Here is a 20,174-nt window from a genome sequence, read left to right on the forward strand (position 1 = left end):
AAGAGAAATGATGAGGAGCTATTTTAAACCGAATTTATCATTAGTCACTGATTCAGGTTTGGCTTCTTGGAGAATCCAGGAGCCAGGCTGCAATGCCTAGATAGACACCTTCAATGCCAGGATAAGCCTGCCTGCCTGCTTTACTGCAAAGTCACGATTTGACTCACATGTGCTTCAGCAAACTTGTGAATCATTTTGACCCAAGCATTAGACTGATTGTGATTTCTTTGCTTCCTCTTTAAAAAAAGCCCAACAAAAGCCCTAGGGAGTGCAGAAGAGGATAGGACTTGGACACATCTGGCTTTGTAGCCCCTAAGGCTCCTGGGTTTTCCCAGGCAGACCTCTTTTGCAAATTTGCAGCTTTGAGGTTAGGCTAACCTGGATATGAAAAACAAGAATCACCTGGCTCACCTGGCACAGATTACAGCAGGGATGAATAAGTATCCACTTAACATAGTCCAAAAACATGCAATTTACTCTGCATTCAGGTGAGGGGAGTGCTGGCTCAGGGGACTGCTGAAGCATGTCACCCTTCCTATGTAGGTCACTGGTTCATCTCCAATCTAGGTCAGCAGTGACCAGGAACATCACTTGCCCCTGGCTGCTTGGGCAATAACTGGGACAACAGGTCTGAGACAAGATGCAGCAGTGGAGAGCAGGAAAAACAAAGCTCTGCTTTTGGAAAAAAGGGGTCCATTCCCAAGGGCAAGTCCGCTGGGCAGAGAAAAAGAAGTATGGGAGATGCTCTGTGGTAACTCTAGATGTGTGATACACAAACCATAGACAGTCCAAAAATTGATTATTTGCCACCTTCAAGAAGTGGCTGCCCTGAACCTTTACCGTCATTTTCTCTCACACCACTAAAACTGCCCAAGGTGTGAGTGCTCAGAGAATAGGGCCATAATTAGAAACATGCTTAATGACCAATTTTGCTTTTGGAGAGAGTATTTAATTCCTGCCTCTAAGATGCTGTTAAAATAATAACAAAAAAGTCTTTTCATGACAAATTTCTGGCAGTTATGCTGCTCTGAATGTTACCCATTTTACAAATCCTGACATTTAGGATATATTTTTAGAACACCGAGAAGGGTTTCAAATTCTTTATTTGTAGTTGATTATTCCCTCAGAGGCTCAAAGTTGACCATTAGGTCAGTTCTTGGACTTAACTGATTTGTTAAAAATATCAAATATTACTCTTCATATATGAGGGTGAGATGCTACAGGTATGTGCAGCTAATGACAACAGATAAAAAGACTAGGAAAAAATATGACTACCAGATAAGAAGTTGCAATTTTTTTATGTCAGCCTTATGTTTGATTTTACAGTCAATTTCTAAATTATGTTGCTGGATAAAGTAACTTACATAATTAATGCTACACTTACTAATAACAACATCTCTGTTTTCCCCCACAAGTTTAAAGCATGCATAATCTTTGTAACCCTTTGCTTTGCAACATCAGTGTTAATTAGATCTAACATTTTTAACAGTTAAGTAATAGAAAGAATAATAACACTGTGAAACTTGGGTGAAGCAATCACAGTAGGGATTGACAACAGTCAGCTGCCTAATGTAAGTGCTTTTTAATTAAGATTTGAACAAAACTTTACTCAAGGGTTTAGACTGGGTTTAAATACGCTTTTAGAATTAGGCTCTTCTATCCACCCAGGCAACATTTTTCCTAAGAATGTGGGCCAATAATTTGAACAGTACTTTGGGGCAATCTCTTAAATCAGAGTGTTTCTTAATCAGTCAAACTGCTCACAATGAACATTTTCTAAGGTAAATTTATTATCTGTTTCTGCTTGAAGGGAGGCATGATCATACTCTAATTACTGGAAACGTGGTAGCCAATAACCCAAATCCAGACAAAAAAACCCCACCCCAAACGCCACAAAATACCCTTCCACGAGCAAAACCAGATGGGGGCTTTGATTTACTGTGCTACACAGTCCTGATACACAAAAGCAGAGGCTGTGAGGAAGGGAAGCTTTCCCTTGCTGGAGGGTCACCCTTTTTGGGTGGATGGTTCCTCAGCTGAACAGAGCTGATCCCAGAGCTTTACCTGATCGTCCCGGCAGATAAATGGCCGTAGGAGCCACTTGCTGCTGAACTGCTTCTGGAGTTGTTGATATACGCCACAAGAGAGTTTGGGGAGGTCCTGATCATTGTCTGGAGATCAATGCTGGCATCAGAGAGCGGGGAGATAGACAGGGCTCGTTTCCGGCTTAATCTTGGAGTCACCCGCGGGCTTGAAAACCGGGACACTGCAGGGAAGAGAGACTTTGTCAGACAAGACCAGTGGGCTGCTCCCTTCCTGCAGGCAAGCTGGAAATGCTGAGAACTGCTGCACTCATGACTGCTGCGGGATGTTCAGGACCCAGGAGCAGTGCAGGGACCAAATGCCCTTTGATGGGAAGTTTCCTCTCTTCTGCATGCTGAATGGCAGGGGTCAGGCAGCAGCATGAGCACCTGCTTGCCTTGCTGTCTTCAGGGCATACAGAATTCTGTCCATCACCCTCTTTCACAGGCACTAAATTAACTTAAAAGAGAGAAGGCCCGGCAAGGTTTCCAAGGTTTCCATGCCTGTTGACTCAGTGTCAGGAGCAGCAGGCCCAGGGAGCTGCACATCCAAGCTGGGGCGACCATTGCAAATGGTGAGTGTGTGCCTGTGTGCAGGGGGAATGGAAACCAAACAAGCATGAGCATAATGCTGACCATCCAATTAATGAAGGGGGCGAGGCTCCAAAAACCCTGAAAGTAAATTAAGAGTTTTAAGAAAACCAATTTGGCAGCTCAGGCACAAAGTTCAAGCTCTCCCCCTCCAAGGGAACCTGCCAGTGCCTAGACCCTATTAGCAATTGTCAATCATTCAGGCATGAAGTAATTTCCAACCCTGCCAGGCCCATTTATGGATCTGCAATACATGACGGGTTACTACTGTAGAAGTTTGGCATCCCTCAGTGTTTCAGCACTGCTAACTGGAACTACTGACTTCACCCAAAGGAAACTCTGCCCACGCCTGACCCACCTGCAGATCTCTGGGGTGGCATGGATGGGAGATGCAGATATACCTCAGTACCAGGGTACCATACCCAAACCCTGCCTGGAATGACTCAGCCCTCCAAAGCAAGCAGTGTTTGAATTGTGTATTTAGGAAAAAAAAATAAAAACCTGAGCGTAAAATATAGCACTTGGCAATGAGTCCTGGCTGGTAATCCCTGCCATCCACCCAGGGGTGCAGGAGGGCTCAGCTGCTCCAGCTCCTTTCCTGCATGAGCACAGCAACTTTTCCAGTGGTGGTCTCCCCAGAAAGCATGCTATGGTATATCCTATTGAACACTGTGAATGAATGACAGGCAATAAGAAACATTTTCCTCTAGCTAGTTGAAGGCACTGATTTTGGTTGCATATCACCAAATACAAGCCTGGCACTTTGCAAGAACATGAACTTTCCATCCTGATGACAGTGCTGGAATGCGAGAGGGTGAATGGGGTGTAGAAGGAGGCAGGATGTAACCTGCTGGTGTGATCAAACAATTCCTTGGTTTGTGTTGGCTCACAGCAGTCTGTGCCAGCATTTCCCTGGGACCAGTGGCTGGATTGCAGTGTCCCAGTCTCCACATGACTTGTCTGTGCACCAAAGTGGCTCTGCCATTACCATGCCTGGGTGCTGTGTAATCAATGGGGTTTAGTATCATCATCCTCTGAGTCCCCATAATGACCCTCATTGCACAAGATAAATGACTTGCCCAACATCCCATGGAAATCCAAGGCTAAGTTGGTATTTGAACCAAGCACCTGGTGCCTAAAGAGGCTACCTGGAACAGAGGCTAGACAGAGTTAAAGGAATAAGGTAGTTATTTATTAAAAGGCCTTCCAAGGATACACCTTGGGCAGTACAAGAGCCTGACCATGGCTCTGTCCAAGATGGATGCAAGATGGACGACTGGCCATGAGTTCTCACACTTCTGTAAGTTTTGATGTACTTGCATATTGGGGTTAATTGTCCAATTACAGTTTCAGGTTATGAAGTCCCATCCTCTTCAATTGCTTTCCTCAATTCACTGCTGTTTATAATTTTTGGGCCCGGAGCTGCAATGGTGTCCTTGGTTCTCGGGCTGGAAAAGGATTGTTTTGTCTAACTACCCTGTAAAGAGAACTTGCTAGCACTATGAAGTTCAGAGTCACACACTAAGGCAGTACAGAATTTGGAAAATAGAAAAGCTAAAACTTAAGGCATCAATCATACTCTTGTGACTTTTGTTCTACACCTAAGCAGCTTCAAGAGTTGCTAGATGCAACGCTTTTACTGAAAAACAGACAATACTCAGTTTCAGAAATTTGGAAGTAAGGAATTTATCTTAAAAATCAGATTGTTGCATATATGTTCAACACATTGTTCTAATATTTTCTACAACTACATTGTGCAGCCTCAAGGGGCAGAGAGATGCTAGAAGACATGACTCAGAGCAATCAGAAAGGGCAGCAGTCTATAGAAAACACCTTCTGAGTGTTAAAGCTATCCCATGATTTGGAGGGACTAGGCTCAAACTTCCCAAATGCTTGCAGTTGGAAGATTCTAACCCTGTGTGACACTTCCCTGGAAGCTGGAGAAGATGCAGCCACTTTGTAGAGACACTGTGGACAAAACCACATTGAGCAAATGAAATCCCATCAGCAAAGGCTGTCCCAAAAGGCTGAAATGGAGAATTGCCAAACTTCATATCTGGTTCCTGAAATCTGAGCCCTGGACCAAACAACATGAGGATTGCTTGGGCCTAGATCATAATGGTCCTCTGGCCATAAGGAATCTTGATTCAGTACATGCACCACAACCTGGAAAGATCTGGGTGCTATTCCCAGTCCTCCTCAGCCATACTTCCTTGAGCAAGCTGCTGCTTCTTTCTGTGTCCCTGTTTCCCAGTGTCATCTATTTAGATGAGCTCCTTTAGACAGGGCTTGTATTTTATTTAGTACACACTGCACCAAGTGCGATGGGGCCCCATCTCAGAACAGTTGTCAGGGTTTCTGTCCTACAAATAATATGCATTTTTCCAGATATAGATATTGTTTCCTGCATTTGCATTCCCACAGTCTCCTCCTTTTCTAACAGAAGGAAACAGGCCAGATTTGACAGTCATATTTATCTCTGTTACTCCCACATCTCAAGGGAGATCTGTTTATTAATGTGCCACTTCCCTTGATAAATTACTAAATAGAAAGAAAAGCCTTGTACTCATTTCTCGCTGTTCCTTCACATGATTTATGCCCACAGTGCTGGATCAGCCATTGGTTCCCATTAATTTGCGGAGGGAAGAAGACCTGATGTCCAACAGAAATCTGGGTTTTAGCAGTGCAGACGGCATGGGCACTCCTCCCTGCTGCACACAGGTATGTTGTTTTTTCCCCCGCATAAAACTCTGCGGGAAGCTGTCAGATTATCAAGCTCACCTGGGAATTCTCCAGCCCAAAACCAGTAATATGCATTGTGTTAGTGTCCACTCTAATTTAGATCCTGCAAGTGCTGTGGGCTATCTGAAATGTTTGATAGCAGATCCAATAGGTTGGGCTCATGCTTTACACAAAAGCCTCTTAGGTCTTGCAGGCTTCCACAGAAAGCTGTGACCTAAAATCGTGCCATGGATGAACAATTCCTCTCTTCTTAATGACAGCCTGCCCAAGGTGCCTGGGAAGAGAATCATCTGGGAAATGGAAAAGGAGTTTAGGCACATGAAGAAATGCTCACTAGTGCATTTAGAAAGAGAGAATCTTTTCAAAATTATTATTCAAAAGTAGATTAACAACACTGGGATTGTTCTAAATAATAAAGTTTGCCTGACCTGAATCTCCTGATCTGAGGACATGGAGCATGAAAGTGAAATGGTAACAGGAAGCAGCAGTGGTCAGCATTTGTGTAGCTGTACACAGCAAGGTGTTCAACCCAGGCTGACTGACAGCCACTGGGGCACATAAGCAAAGTCCTCTGCTGCCTGAGGTCCAGTGTTGTTCCAAAAGAAAAACCACACACAACTGTTCAGCAGGGACTGTGCCCAGAGAAGTAACTAAAGGCGGGATGCATTTTTCAGACACACAGATGGAAAGCTTTGGGAACATGTATCACTAACACTCCTCTCTCTTCTCCCCTTTCAAAAAGGCTGACCTCTCAAAATGAACAGGATTAGTTTAAAGAATTTTTTGATGTTTGGAAAATATGTTGGGGGAAGTTCCCAAACTGTCAGAGTACTCCCCTTCAACACTCCTATAAGGAGAAAAAAAAAATTTGGCATTCTTTCTGCTGTTCTGAAAGTTGTGCTCAGAAACCTAAAGTCATCATAGGTTAACATGAATTTGAAAAGTCACACACTGAAGTAAATATAGGAATATATTTCAAAATTAATTTCACTCCTCTAGCAGTACTTCAGTTTTTAAAATTAATTTCTCTGTGCCTTTCTTCCTCAGATGGAAATCTTCCTTATCTTCAGTTTTTTTCCCTTGAATCCTACTGGGATATGGAAAAAACTGTTTTGTCACCCAGGTCCACAAAGAAGTGATGGGCCAAAGCCCATGCAGCAAAACAAGAAAAAAGTGAACTGGTGAATGGAAGGACACAGTACTGTACTGAGTCCAAAGCTCTGGTCATTGGTTGCAGCATTGTGGATGGCAGCTCATGACAGACAAAAAAAAATTTACCAAAAAAGCTTTAAACCTGGTGCCTCTCCTTACAAAAAGTCAACTCCAGATACATTTTAGAGTGTTTTTACTGTTATGCAGTGGTTTTTCCTTACCATTTCACAAACAGACCCTTATACAGTGACTGTCACAAGCTCAGGTCTACATCCTAAGGAATAAATATAACTCACATACCTTAGGAAATCTTTCAAAACTGCCTGGAGTAACTTTTCACTAGAAAAAAAACTGATTTTACAGCAGCACTATCTTTTTAGAGTGAATGTAAATTCCACAGTTCACAACCAAAAGCCATTTCTCTCCTGGGGTGTGTGTGTTTAAATATCTGATTTCTAAACTAGCAGGAATTCAAGGCTGAGTTTTTGAGTGACACTGCCAGCGTCTGCCAAACGTCCCAGCCCAGTCCTCCAGACAGCTTAGAGCTGGGAGGAACGTCACGATTTCTTTGCTGGAAGGAAAGAGTATCCTTGGCACTTTCCTGTAGTGCCCATGAGTTATCACATCCACAAGTTGCTCAGAAACTTGGATACTTCTCACAAATTTAGATTAATCTACAATAGGTCAGTGATGACCAAATGGTCAGCTCTTGCACGTGGCAGCTTGTGGACCAACTCCAGTGCCTGATCCCAGTTCCCAAGGGCAGGATCAGACCCCAGCTCGTCTGGGAGGTGGGAGCAGAGGTTCCTGTTCTGGACACTTCTGTGGCTGTGGGCTATCAGAAGGATTCTAAAAGAGATGTTTTCTTCTGGAGGGAGAATTCAGACTTTATGTCACACTAGGAATAGTGGCAGCAAAGCCCTCCTGAAAGGAGGCACTCAGTAAGAGCTCCTTCAAGGGTCCTTCAGGGTAAGGAAATCTCAGGCAACTCTTTACAGACAAACGTTGCTGTGATCTCAACAGCACAGGATCATCAGAGGAATCTGCACCCTAACAGACGAGCATGCAAGGCACATGGGCTGCAGATGGCTCACACCCTGCCTGCCCCCCTCCTGCCTCACTGAAACTCAGCCAGAGCCACTGCTTCCCCTGCATCCCCTGGCCAAACCCCAGGAAAAATACAGCGCTATCAAAATGGTCCCTCTTCCTCCCCATTCACCAAAGAAACTCCATCCAAAGTGTACAGAAATACCCCCCTACTCCCATCATCAAATTAAAACCAAAGGCCCTGTAAAAACACAGGATAGTCCCATAATCGATAAGCAGCAATAAACTACAAACACTCTTTGTGTAACCAATTCCTTATTCCCCTCTCTCCTTCTGCAGAGGCAACACACCTCTTTTTTAGATTGCAACAGATGCTGGACATTTGTTCTGGCACCAGACACTGTCCTGGGACCCTTCTTTCTTCTCTCCCCTGGCTGATCAACTTTGCAGTTCAAGGAATACTAATGCTTTCCTCAAATCCTTGCTGAAAGACAAGGCTGCATTCTTTTACTCCCAATCCACAAGGTAACTGTTTAGTCGACCCAACTTGCATATGTAAATTGAATTCTTTAGAAACCAGAGTGCAGCAGGATTCCAGACACAGCACTTATGGGGTGCTCTGGGACTTCTCTCTTCTGCACATATTTTTCTGGGGAAGAAAACAGCACTGCTGGCTAGAAATGGGTGGGAAATTGTTTCCCATTCTCTGAACCTTTTCTGAGATTTCAGCAAGTTTCCATTCTATGCTGGGACAAAGAAAACAACAACAAAAATAGGTCTTTGAGAGTTTTTAAGGAAGCGACTACAGGGTGCACCATCTGCCCAGGGTAGCCAACAGCTAGCTAGCTTGGGAAGTCATCTGTGATCCAGCACACCCAGCCTGCAAACCCAGGGCTGCTGTCCCTCCAGCCCCAGGGGAAGCACTTCCTTCCTAGGTCACCATGAGGCTTGGCTCTCTGCTTTTATCCTGATGGGGCAGTTGCTCCATGTGAACCTGCTGGAGAGAGTCCTGAGCTCACCTCTCGTGGCCACGTGCCTGCCGACTGCAGTCACCACCCGGCTGCGCTGCCAGCCCTGCTCCTTACCCTGCTGGCTATTAAAACATTTCCTTCAAGGAGAAAGGCTCCAACAACACTGAAAGAGGCTGGTGAAGCTGAATCACTGTTTGATTTGGAGAAATAAAAGTCCTACTTAATGATTTGCCCACATCCCAGGCAACTATGCCAGCTGCTGGCCTGCTGGCTATGCTGGGCTGAACAAAGCCTTTTCCCACTTAAACTGCTGATTGTGAATCAAGACATTTGTGACTATCTGGCACCAGGCAGCAAAAAACAGGGCAGGGATCTCCCTCTTGCTTCAGAACTGGACAAAATGCAATGACAGCACTGTAGGATCATCCCTGCTATTGTAACTGTTGCACAAACACATCTGTATAGCCTTCCTGACATGAGGGACTACCTTGGACCTAATTTGCACTCAAGATGGTTTTTTCCTATTCCCATACTGAGCATGCACAACCCAATCACACTCTCAAAGCTCTGCAAAGTGATGGATTTAAAGATGATCTCTGATTTCCACCCTGGCCATAAGAATCTTATTCTAAAGATCTGGATCTTGTTCCTGAAGCTGCCACTACTCCACTCACTGATCTCCCTTTTCTTTGTGGTCTCCTGTGATGAAATAGCTTTGCTTTTTACAGCACTTTGAGATCTGCTGGTGTATATCTGCTGGATATACAGGACTATAACAGCAGCAGCAGCATTGAGACGGTGTGGCTGGACTCCTCTTCAGAGAAAATGGCTCGTCCTGAAGGGCTGAGTGCAATCACAGGAAGCCCTGTGCCTACAGGAAAAGCAGCTGGAAAGTGGTAGCCTTCTCCAGGGTCACTGTGCTCCCCACCAGTCTTTCCTGCCCCAGGGATGCTCCTGCACAACCACTCTGTCACCTGGAATAGCCCACCATGTAGCACTACTAAAAAAGAAATGCAAAAGATTGCTTTGATCTGGTGAATAGAACCTGTAGATAGTCTTAAACATACCCCATCAGCAATGTTGTGATATTGGAAAGTGATTAACTTTTGATTTGAAAGTATAGACTTTTCATAAAATGAGATTAAGCCTGGATTCAAATTCCACTCTTGGATTTTGAGTCCCTGTTTGGATGAGGAAATGGAACAGGAGAACTAACTGAAGGGCTCTTTAGTCTCCACTGGAACTGGCCTGAACACCACAGCAGTCTGGTACATAAAACTTAAATCTGGTCTACTTTAGTGCTTTAACTACTTCTAGCTACACACTGAAAACCCAGCAGAGGTGCAGCTCTGGGCAGCCCAGTTCAGTCACCATGTGAACACTCAGCAGACCTGAAACAGTGCTGGCACCAACAAGCTCCAGCCAACATTTATATCCTGTTACTTTTCCTGACCTTAGACATGTGATGAAGTGAAAAACACTGACAAAAAAACATGAAGGCACTGAGAAATTCTCCAGGAAATGCAATTACAGGAACTAGAAAGGCGCAGGTATGTCTCTGTGGAAGAACTACCCCATACTCAGTGTCCACAGCTCCCGTGGCCCAACCTGCGGATGTTTGGAAGTGATGTGACACTGAATAGGCCAGATTTAATATATGCTTATCTCCTGCTCTTCCTTTTGCAAGTGCCAGTGTTATCACAGATGAATGATGGCGCTGCATGTGGTTTAACAAGAGCTACCTGCATTTTCAGCAAACTGATTCTCGTAAAGTTTCTATGTTCCCGGGCTCCCTGGGAAGAAGAGGTCTCTCTGACAGATGCAGTGAGGTGGTGACTCACTGAGGGTTTATGCGTGCTACTGATATTCTTGTCTCAGAAAAACACCATAAGAGGATGCTTTATTAAATTATCTGTTCAACTATTTACTTAGGCCCTGCTGATTTAAATTTTTGAAATAACTTTCTAAAAAGAGAATGAGACACTGTCTCCTCATCCAGCATTTCAGAGCCATCCATTTCACTCTTTCCCTTAATAAAGTGCAATTCTCTCTTTTCTTGGGTGATGGATAAACCCAGGCACGTGGACCAGAGACTGGTACGGGACTGGTGCTCCTTTATGCATTCTTAAAAAGTAGTGTCTCGTGTCACATTCTCGTAATGTTTGAAAGTTTCCATCTCATGCGGAACACGTGAAGGCCCAGAAAAGGCTTTCCAGTTAATCACCAACAAAGCTTTTCCAAAAGATCATAATAAATGCTTGGTGAACCCTGGCTCTGCAGTGAATCATGGTTACGAGCTTGGCTGTGTAAAACTGAGACCTGTGATACATGATTCTCTGTAGAGCTGTTTTCAGGAGAAGGCAAACAGTCTGAGAGTCTTCTGCCAAGGGGAGTATCTCAGTATCTCGGATAAAGATTGATCTTCAGCAAACCAGGGGATGAGCGTTTTGGTGTGCTGGGAGCCAGCCCATACCACCATGAGAACAGTTGTTTGCTTCCCTCACTGGTTGTTTATCTGGCACTTCAGTGAGGCAATGCTGGTCAGAGATGGACTAATAAGGAGGCAAGGAGGAAGGAGTCTTATTCATGAGCCCGAGGAGAACTTGGAAGGACTCGTTTGCGCCCATCTGCTATAACCACAGGCATTAACCCTTGGGAGAGAAGACAGAGCAGTCTTACTGACCAGCTGCTTTGTAGCAGAGAAGCCTGGGATATATTTTGGTTGTTAGAGTGCGGGATGGTACCAAGGAGCTTGTGCTCTCTCTCAGACTGGGATCCAGGTTCCAAATTAATCTAGGACTTGGCAGCACAAAATGAGTGTTCAGGTAAAACTTCCACAGCAGCCACAGATGAGAAACTGTTTTTCCATTAGAAGTATCTGTAAACTTCCATCAGTGAACAGTCAGAACAGCTTCTATAATTTTAAACCAGTCACTTTATGAAGCAAGACCATAAAGTCTTTAATCTTAAAAGCTCAACAACAGAAACTTTGAAGCGATAATGAAACGATGCAGATCTCCACTCCAAAAATTACAATGGTCCACAGGCAAATCCAAAGACATCCCAGGAAACAGATGCTGAATCTGAAAGTTGAACAGAGACTTCTCCCTTTTGCAGCAGAAACAATCCCCAAACTGCCCTCTGTAGTATCTGTACAACCCCAGCTCTTGCAAGATGTAGCATGAAGTGAAAGACATTTCTAAGAGCTCTAAAAATCATTTGGACTTCATATATGCTTCCAGGTAGATTCTTCCCAGGGCAGCAGTCAGGCCACAGGGGTGACTCAGCACCGCAGTGCCTAACATGATTCTATTTCTTCTTCATTTAGCTAGAAACGAGAGCTTTCTGGGTTTATAACACCCAGTACTATCACAAATACCACATTGCTGCTTTATTTCCTTGCACAAAGTACTACTATATTCTTTCCACTGTGTCTCCCCATTCAGATATTGTCTCTCCTTGTGGACCTGAGAGGTCCCAGCCAAGATGAGAAGTCCACTGTGCCTAGCACAGCTTTGTATGGACACAGCCTTCACCCCAGACACCAAGCAGGGAAAACATGGGGTGGGATGGGGAGCTAGAGATAAAGCTGGTCCCCAGACACACTTTGGTCACCCATGGTCAATGCAGCAGGACAGCAGTAATGCCCAGCTCGCTGGACCAGCCCATCTCCTACCCATACTGCAGCCATGCCATCATCTCTAAGAGACCAAGATGTACATATTTTAAGTTATATATATTTTATATATTTCTATGGAAGGAAGTGACCTTTTAAGCCAAAAATTGAAGTGCAGCACCCAAAGGTTCCAGCAGGGCAGAGTGACCACATACAACAACTTCCACCTGGAGGGCAGTCCCATCCATCTACCCCAAAATTTCAGCTGTGCCAGGAAGAATCCAAGCTGCTACTTACCATCAACGGGGCTGAGGTAATCGTGGAGGTGGGCTGTGCTGGCTGCTCCCCCGCCCTGCATGAGGAGGTCTCCATAGGGGTTTGGGTGGCCGGCCATCAGCGTCATTTGGTGGTAGTAGTCAGCAGGGTTGGCCCCCGGTGGTGGCGGGGGCAGCCCGAAGAGGCCTCGTTCCTTCAGGTGCTCATGAGCCACTGTTGGAGCCGCAGGCGAGGAAAGAAACATGGGGAGAAGGTTCCCAGTGCAGTGTTAGACCTCAGAGCTGACGTTGGAGGCCCCGTCTCTCCCCCCACGCCCCCCGCCAGCCCCAGCCGCACGGCTCCGTGTAGGGCGCGCGTGACGCGCGCTTGGGCGTGCTTCTGTGGACAAAGGAGACCAGGCTGGGGCCTCTGCATTCCTCCATTTCCGCAAATTTATAAACAATCTCTCGTTCCCCCTTCTAATAATCCTCCCGTTCGGACGCAGCCAGCACCCCTGGGAGGGGGGGAAAGGGCCCAGGCTGCCGACAGCAGTAACCCTGTCAGCATTAACATCCCTGCCTATTAGGAAGGAAAGACAAATGCAGCCCAGTTCCCGATAGCAGCGTGAGGAAATTAAAGCCAAGGTCTAATGCATAGAGCTAGGTTTAGTGTCTGGCAGCATAAAACCATTTTGGCTGCCAAAGCCAATTACACTCACTTTCTCCCAGCTGTAATTTTTCAAACCTGCCTCCCCACCCGCTTGCCCCATTAACTTATTTACCACCACCTTAAACAAGGGGGGAAAAAAAAAAAAGGAAAAAAAAGGAGGAAAAGAAAAGCAACCCAAAACACAATGCCTTTCTTCCACAGCAAACAATGAAACTGGTTTTGGAAGGAGAGGACAGGGCAGAACACACACACACACACACACACACACAAGCCATCAGGCCTCTCTCTGGCGGGTGCCTGAGAGTTTGGATGACGTTTCAGGGGGAGGGAAGAAGACATATGCATGTCCCCATCACTCTAGTTATGTTGTTTAAGCCATACAAGATAGTTTTATGCTGCCAGACACTAATCCAGGGGCCTTGTTGCTCTCTGGTGCACTTCGCAGTGTTGAAGGGCCGCTGGCCCCTGCAGCAGCCTGGGAGCCGAGGGATGTTGGGGTTTGCTGGACATGCAGAGACCAGGACCCCAGATATTCCCAGGGCACTGAGCCAGCCACCCGCAACTCTTCTGACAAAGTAAGGCATGACTTACACCTTGCCAGGTGGAAGCACTATTGTGCATTTTCCCCTTTCCCTGTTGGATGGCTTCTTCCCCAGCTACCCAACATGGGGTCTGATAGGGCTCAGAGCACCCAGCACCCAACTTCCCACACATCCTCGCCTTCCCTGAAGGCTGCTGCAGGGCAGCTCAGGAGTAAGGAGGAAGAAATGATGGCCCCTTGCCTTCACTCAGGAGTGACGCTGACCCAGACACAAAGGCAAAAAGGGGATAACCTAGCTGGCATTGCCTCCTCTCCAACATCAGTCTCAGCCAGGCCAGGCAGCCAGAACAACTGTGACCCTCTCTAGGGAAAGCTGGGTCCTAGTACAGACATAAGAACAGGGAAGCTCCTAAAAGAGCACTGCAGAAAGGAACATACTTAAAGCAAAATATTTATAATATGATCCAGCAGCAATAGCTATTCTCACGCTCTGCTTTCTCAGTGCGATGATGCAAAACAAATGTGTAGTTAAAGGGGAAAAAAAAAACCCAACAAAAAGAAAAGGAGACAGCTCTCCCACTTCAGAGAGCAGCTGCGGAGTCTTTGCAGCTGTAAATCCCCGGGTTTTAGGGAATTTCAGTCCTGGTGAGCTACAAAATTGCTGCAGTTCCAGTAGCACAGTGTCTTACCGTCGGCGGGACTGAGGCCCCTGGCAGCAGAGATGACGGAGAGCGTGGGGCTGCTGTGCACAGAGCGGAGGTAGTGCTCCATGTGGGGTGCCACGTAGGGGTGTGGCGGGCTGAAGGGCGACTCGCCAGGCCCAGCAGGGTGCGGAGACAGGCGGATGAGGGAGATGTCGGAGATGACGGGGCTGCCACTCAGAGGAGGAGGCCTGGGAAGGAAAACAAGAGACACACCGTCACTCACAGCCACCCAGAGCAGGCACAACCGCTTGTCACCCTTCTCTGTCCTGCCTCACCACCGCTACCTCCACAAGAGAGGAGTTCACAGCGGGACAATCCGCTCCTCTTGGCATACGCAGAGTCTGAAGTTCCCAAGCTTCCTGTGGACATGCACCACTATTGCACTAAATATGTATTTGCGCAAATATGTATTTGTATTTTGCACTAAATATGTATTGTGCAGCAACCCCAACTGGGCTGCTGTGGGAAGGGGCACAAGCTGCTTTAGGCAGTGTCTGTACATAGAGGAGGAATGGAACACACGCTGTGCTAGAGATCCCACCCCATCTCCTTGCACAGGGAGTCTGGACACACAATGATATCTGAGGCAAACCTGAGGTTTTGCAAGCTCCTCACTGCCCTTGGATATCCAAATGTTTAGTGCTGACACGTGCAGAAAGCCCTTTGACAGGGCAGTCTGTGCAAGGATGGAAATGTTGCATGGAGAACTTATGTGATCTTGAGCTGCGCTTTCCTCAGCCCAGCATGCGTGGCTTGGCCCGTGCCGGGGCAGCAGCCCCACCTCCTGCGTCCATCATGGCCAGCACAAACCTCCTTGACAGGCTGGTGGTACGGTTCAGAGGGCAAAAGTTCATGGGAGGTTTTACTGCATGCTTTCTGGGGGCCGCCTCTCCTAAATCCCTCAGATCTTCCTCAGGCCAAGTGCCACCTGAGAATAAAGTCGGTAAATGCTGAGGGATTCCACAGGTAACAAAAAAAAGTCACATGCATGTTTCACTGCGTGCTTAAGCAGTTTTTTGAAGGGTGAACAAGGATGGAAGAGAAAGTCTGCAGACTTCTCCCAGACACATGCCCTACTCTACCCTTCAGCCTCTTAGACAAACCACAGAGGGTACAAAGGAGAGAAAGCTACTCACCCTGACCTGAGAAGCAGAAAATCTGAGCTAGACACCAAAGGAGGGAGAGCTGTCATTGGGCAAAACAAAAGAGCAAAATCTGCTTTGTATTAGCTCTCTCTGCAGTCACAGACTGCTAGAAGCTGAGCTGGTGTTGACACACAGGTCACAGCAGGGACAGCATTCATCCCTGACTGGGTGCTCTAGCAAAGCTGAGGGAGATGGATGTGCACCCCATGAGGCTGCACCCTGAGCACAGAAGACAACAGGGATTTGGAGGTCAGGAATCTGGGATGTGGGATGATCTAAGGGAGGGTACTACAAAGGCCCTTCACTGAGACTATCCAAATATGCCATTAGTGAGCGCATGTAAGATCTGTCTCTCCATACACAGACAACCACAAACACGATGGTCTGAGCAGTTTCAACATGCCACCAGCACCTCAGGATCTCAGTCCCACCCTGCCTTATCAACATTTCAGGTGCATTTTAATTTATGTGTAATACTTGCATATCAACAAAACCACACAGAAATGTAATATAAGCTTTGCAGACTTACTCAGCAGTTTAACGAGCATGTTTGTCTTTGTTTGATCTTCTGTGTGTTTCTCTGTCTTTCTGATAAATTAGTAAACCTTGTGGCTTTTTGAACACTTTCTGCTGATGGGTAGTAAATTAAATGCTTTCTGAAATATTTATAGTTCAAAGTACTTTTCTGTAGCAATACACTCTGTGGCTCGGTGGTGTGAAAGACCAGGCAGTGAAAACCCATCACACATAAAGGCTCTGTGGAGATACACAGCCACCGAAACAGGTGGCTCACCAGACCCAGGTTGGGGTTTTGCCAGAGGAACACCCACAAGCATCGACCCTGTTTTCTTTTATGACACTGAAAGACAAACTGATGATGGCATGGCTATTTCAGACCTCATAACCTCCCCACCTGTGTTGCCATGGCCTTCCATTACCAAAATTATGGGGTGACCAAAGTCACTCTCTGGTGCCTCTCGCCATGACGTCAGCCGTGGCGGCGGCAGGCTCAGGAAGCTGCAGCTGAGGCCGCTGGGGCTGGTTTCTGTCGAGGCTGCTAATAAAGGCATCCGAGCACGGAGCCGACCAATTTATTTCTACCGGGGAGGAGGGAGAAGTGAATCAAAGTCTCTGTTCCAGATTTAGTTTCAATTCATTTCTAATAATCTCCACCACCTCATCTGGAAAAAATGAAACAGGATTAAAAAAAATGATGTCATTAAGAAAACATCTGACTAATTTTTCTTCTGACGAAGACTTAATATAAGTGAGGGGCGATGTAAATTAAAAGCAGCCCCAATCTTCCCTGGGCCACAGAGCCTGCCTTAATACATAAGCCATGAAAGAAGTTTTCTTACATATACAATAAGTTCCCTCTTTCATCAGTACTCACAGCTTCTCCCAAAAGGGTTGTGAACTTCTTTGATGCAGTCCTGGAACTATGTATTACCAGGTTTACGAGCCTTTGGAGCCTCTGCTGATCAAACTGTGAGGCCGACATCTAAAATGCATATAACAATATGAAGGGTTTGCTGTTCATTTTCTCTGTGCTAAATTAGGCAGAAATGCTGGAGTCCCTCAGAATAGGAAAACTCCACCCTGAACAAAGAGGTAACACTGGGAAAAAGATCAAGAATTTCCCCAAAATGCATGCAGCTGGAAACGCAGCTGGTGTTTGAACATGAGGTTGGCCCTGTGCACAAAGACTGGGCTAGAGAACAGGCAGCTCCTTATGGCTCTGCCCTTGCTCACTGGTCCGTCTGTGGACTAGGACAGCCATACTCCCATCAAGGTCTGGCTCCTGTGAGCCCTCCCAGGCAGGGATCACCTCTCACTGTCATACACCTACAATTCTAGCAAAACAACATCCCACAGTGAAGCGTGTCGCAAAATAACGTAGCTTCCAGGAGCTGCCTACTAAGAACAACTCACTCAGCCAGGGGCATCCTCTACTCCTAACTTCCCAAAGGTTTGCTTCTTTTCCCCACTTTTTTTCCCATTTGCATTATTTCTGACTTCATCCCACACTGAGCCATTGCATTGGCATTACAACTACACAGTGAGAGGCAGCTGTATCCTCACAGGTCTGCTCCTTGCAGAGGAGAGCCATCACATCCTGCTCTTTGGAGGCAGCGGATGAGAGATGAAGCAGTGCTGGGGGAAGGCAGCTCTGTCCCCATGTCCAGCTCACATCCAGGGCATTCAGGGCTCCTCATTGCCCATGCCCCAGACCCTGCAGTGGGACAGCCTTCAGCTTGGTCTGGTGAACCAGCCCGCAGTGAAACCATGGTGCCAGAGCTGCTTTCTTCAGCCTGTCCATAGAGCTCCCTGTCCAGACCATGCTATCCACGTCTCTCCCCGCTTCTTTCCTGGATCCCCCAGACAGCATGAGGAAAACACCCCACTACGTGAGGGAGAGCTCCTGACTTTACTGAATGCAATGCTGTAAAAATGTTGCTGTCTGCAGTGGGATGAGGGATTTCACCTGACCACATATATATCTGGATAAAGTGGGATTCTGGTTTTCAAATGGGCTAAGGGAATTGGGTGTCCAAACGCCATTAAATTTAATGTGAGCCAGGGGCCTGTTTTCCCTGCGGCTCCAGCGAGAAGCTTAGGCTCTATAATTAATGCTCAGGACTTGTAGAGCAATTTGCATATCTGACAAAGCACGTGAGCCTGGAGTCATTTCCTCCCCCACCCAGGAGTGGCTTTTCCTTTGCTGCTCTTTAACAGAGGGAGACACTGAGGTGTGGGAGACATTACCTGGTGCCACCTAAGGGCTCCATGGCCTCATGGTGATGCTGGGGGTATACAAGCTCCTAAAGGCTTTACAGAGCAAGTCTTTCAGCAGTGCAGTGGATGATCTCTGGGAGAGCAGAAATCCTGACACAATTTACCTGGCTTTAGCCTCCTACAGAGCAGAACTGTGGGGCAGCGATAACATGTGACAGCACAGGAACACAATCAGCAAGAGGAGGGATACCAGCATCTGAGACAAGACACACACTGCCTGTGGGACACTGGGAGACTTCTGGTGGTTTGCCAGGAGCTGGTCACTCTCTAACAGTCCTTCACTGGGGAAAAGAGATCTGCTTAATTTTCTTGGCTCTTGGGTTTTGCTGAAAGGAGTGACAGCACATCTGAAGCTCTGCAGTCTCATCCCAAAGTCTGGGAGAAGGAGCTGGCAGTTTCCTTTGAAAACCAAGGCAAAGAAACCTCAGCCCACGGTTTTCAGTGAGGCAGAGCACCATTCTCCTGTGTGTGCCTTGGAGCCTGGCAAGTGCTTGTCTTTGATGCTGCTGCTGGATGCAGTGCTGAGAAAGAACCCTTGTGGTCCCACTGCAGAGGAGCAGCATCCTCTCTAAGGAACTGGGCTGGGCTCCTGGGAAGGGAAAACCCCAGGAACTGGCAAAACCAGTGCTGGCTGCTATGAAAAGGGCCTTGCGGTAATTTTTCCCGCTCTCCCTCAGTGGACATGCATCAGCAATCCTAAAATCTCGTGTGGCCAAGATGAGACAACATCCCGCCACTGCTGTGAGTCTGCAGCCTCTGCAAGGGGCACTCAGCAATGAATGTAACAGTTAAAGAAGTCGCACATTTCTGAAATAATCTCCATCAGTTAAACAAACCCCAGAAAAATGCGGACAATTACCAAGCACTAATGTTCCATGACTAGTCTAAATTAATACTTATGTGACAAATAAATTCATTCTGCAGAAAACAACGGGCTGAATACTTTTTCATATGCTTAATGGAATATGGACACTTGAAGGCAATTGTTTAGCTTTACAATAAAGAAATGTATAGCTGCTAAACAGACATAAAGGCAAGGAACAGAACTACTCATGGGGAGGGGTACCATACCCTGGTAGTTTTGTTATTAAAAAAACCAAACTTTTAAAGCCAACAATCCTTTTTAAACCCCACATAAAACCCCTTTTGTTTTGTTTTACATAAAACTTCCTAGCCTGTTTTTCCAAGTTCTGTGTACCCAGAACACCACCTTTGTCTGAAGGAGATGGAGGAAAGCCATATAGATGACTGAAAAATGGAGTGCTCTCATGGCAGACACTATATGGATGGGATGCCAAAGCTGTATTCAACAGGAAACCTAAAGTGCCCCAGGATTCATGCTAAATGATTCAGTCTAAACAGCTCTCACCAGCCCCTCAGCTTCACCTCTGTTTATTTCTGATTTAAAGTCCCTTACAACAGGAAGGGCGAGAGGTCGCAACAGTTGTGCCGGTACCCTGAGGATCAAACCCCTCGAGGTCCCTCAAAATAAGGTAAATTCCAGAGGTCAAACCTGGGCCACGACTATCAAATTCACATGGCATTTGATCATTCACAAAGATTTCCCTCCCTGCTGTTTTTTCAGCTCGGAGAGCAGAGGATGTGCCTCAGGAGCGGCGCAGGGCAGCCTGGTCACAAGGCGATGGGGAATCACTCGCGCTCCCCAGCTCACCCAGCACTGCAATAAGCTGATAATTACCCAGTGAAGTAACCTGATGGTCGAATATAAGACTATCAACTTGGAGAGCCAGCCTACATGTCCCTCTACAAAGAAATCGAGATGGGGACTCAAGAGACATCACTGCTAACTCCCAGCCCCTGCTCCATCGGGATGCACAGCACAAGTAATATTTTTTTTCCCCTG

At 46.5% G+C, this 20,174-nt stretch overlaps 1 protein-coding gene across 2 annotated transcripts in view; it reads right to left on the reverse strand.

The window, feature by feature from the left end:
* Nucleotides 1-20,174, reverse strand: part of GLI2 (GLI family zinc finger 2) — a 204,798-nt gene that overhangs the window by 27,193 nt on the left and 157,431 nt on the right. For both annotated transcript variants that reach the window (XM_088059036.1, XM_005519663.3), the window contains 3 exons: nt 14,355-14,557; nt 12,498-12,689; nt 2,065-2,266 (listed from right to left, as the gene is read on the reverse strand). In XM_088059036.1, coding sequence (XP_087915162.1) covers nt 2,065-2,266; nt 12,498-12,689; nt 14,355-14,557 — 597 coding nt within the window. The remainder of the gene's footprint in view (nt 1-2,064; nt 2,267-12,497; nt 12,690-14,354; nt 14,558-20,174) is intronic.

This window comes from Pseudopodoces humilis, chromosome 8 (assembly GCF_049639895.1).
Source record: "Pseudopodoces humilis isolate 2021_Gansu_Grassland_sample_001 chromosome 8, ASM4963989v1, whole genome shotgun sequence".
Classification (NCBI taxonomy): Eukaryota; Metazoa; Chordata; class Aves; order Passeriformes; family Paridae; genus Pseudopodoces; species Pseudopodoces humilis.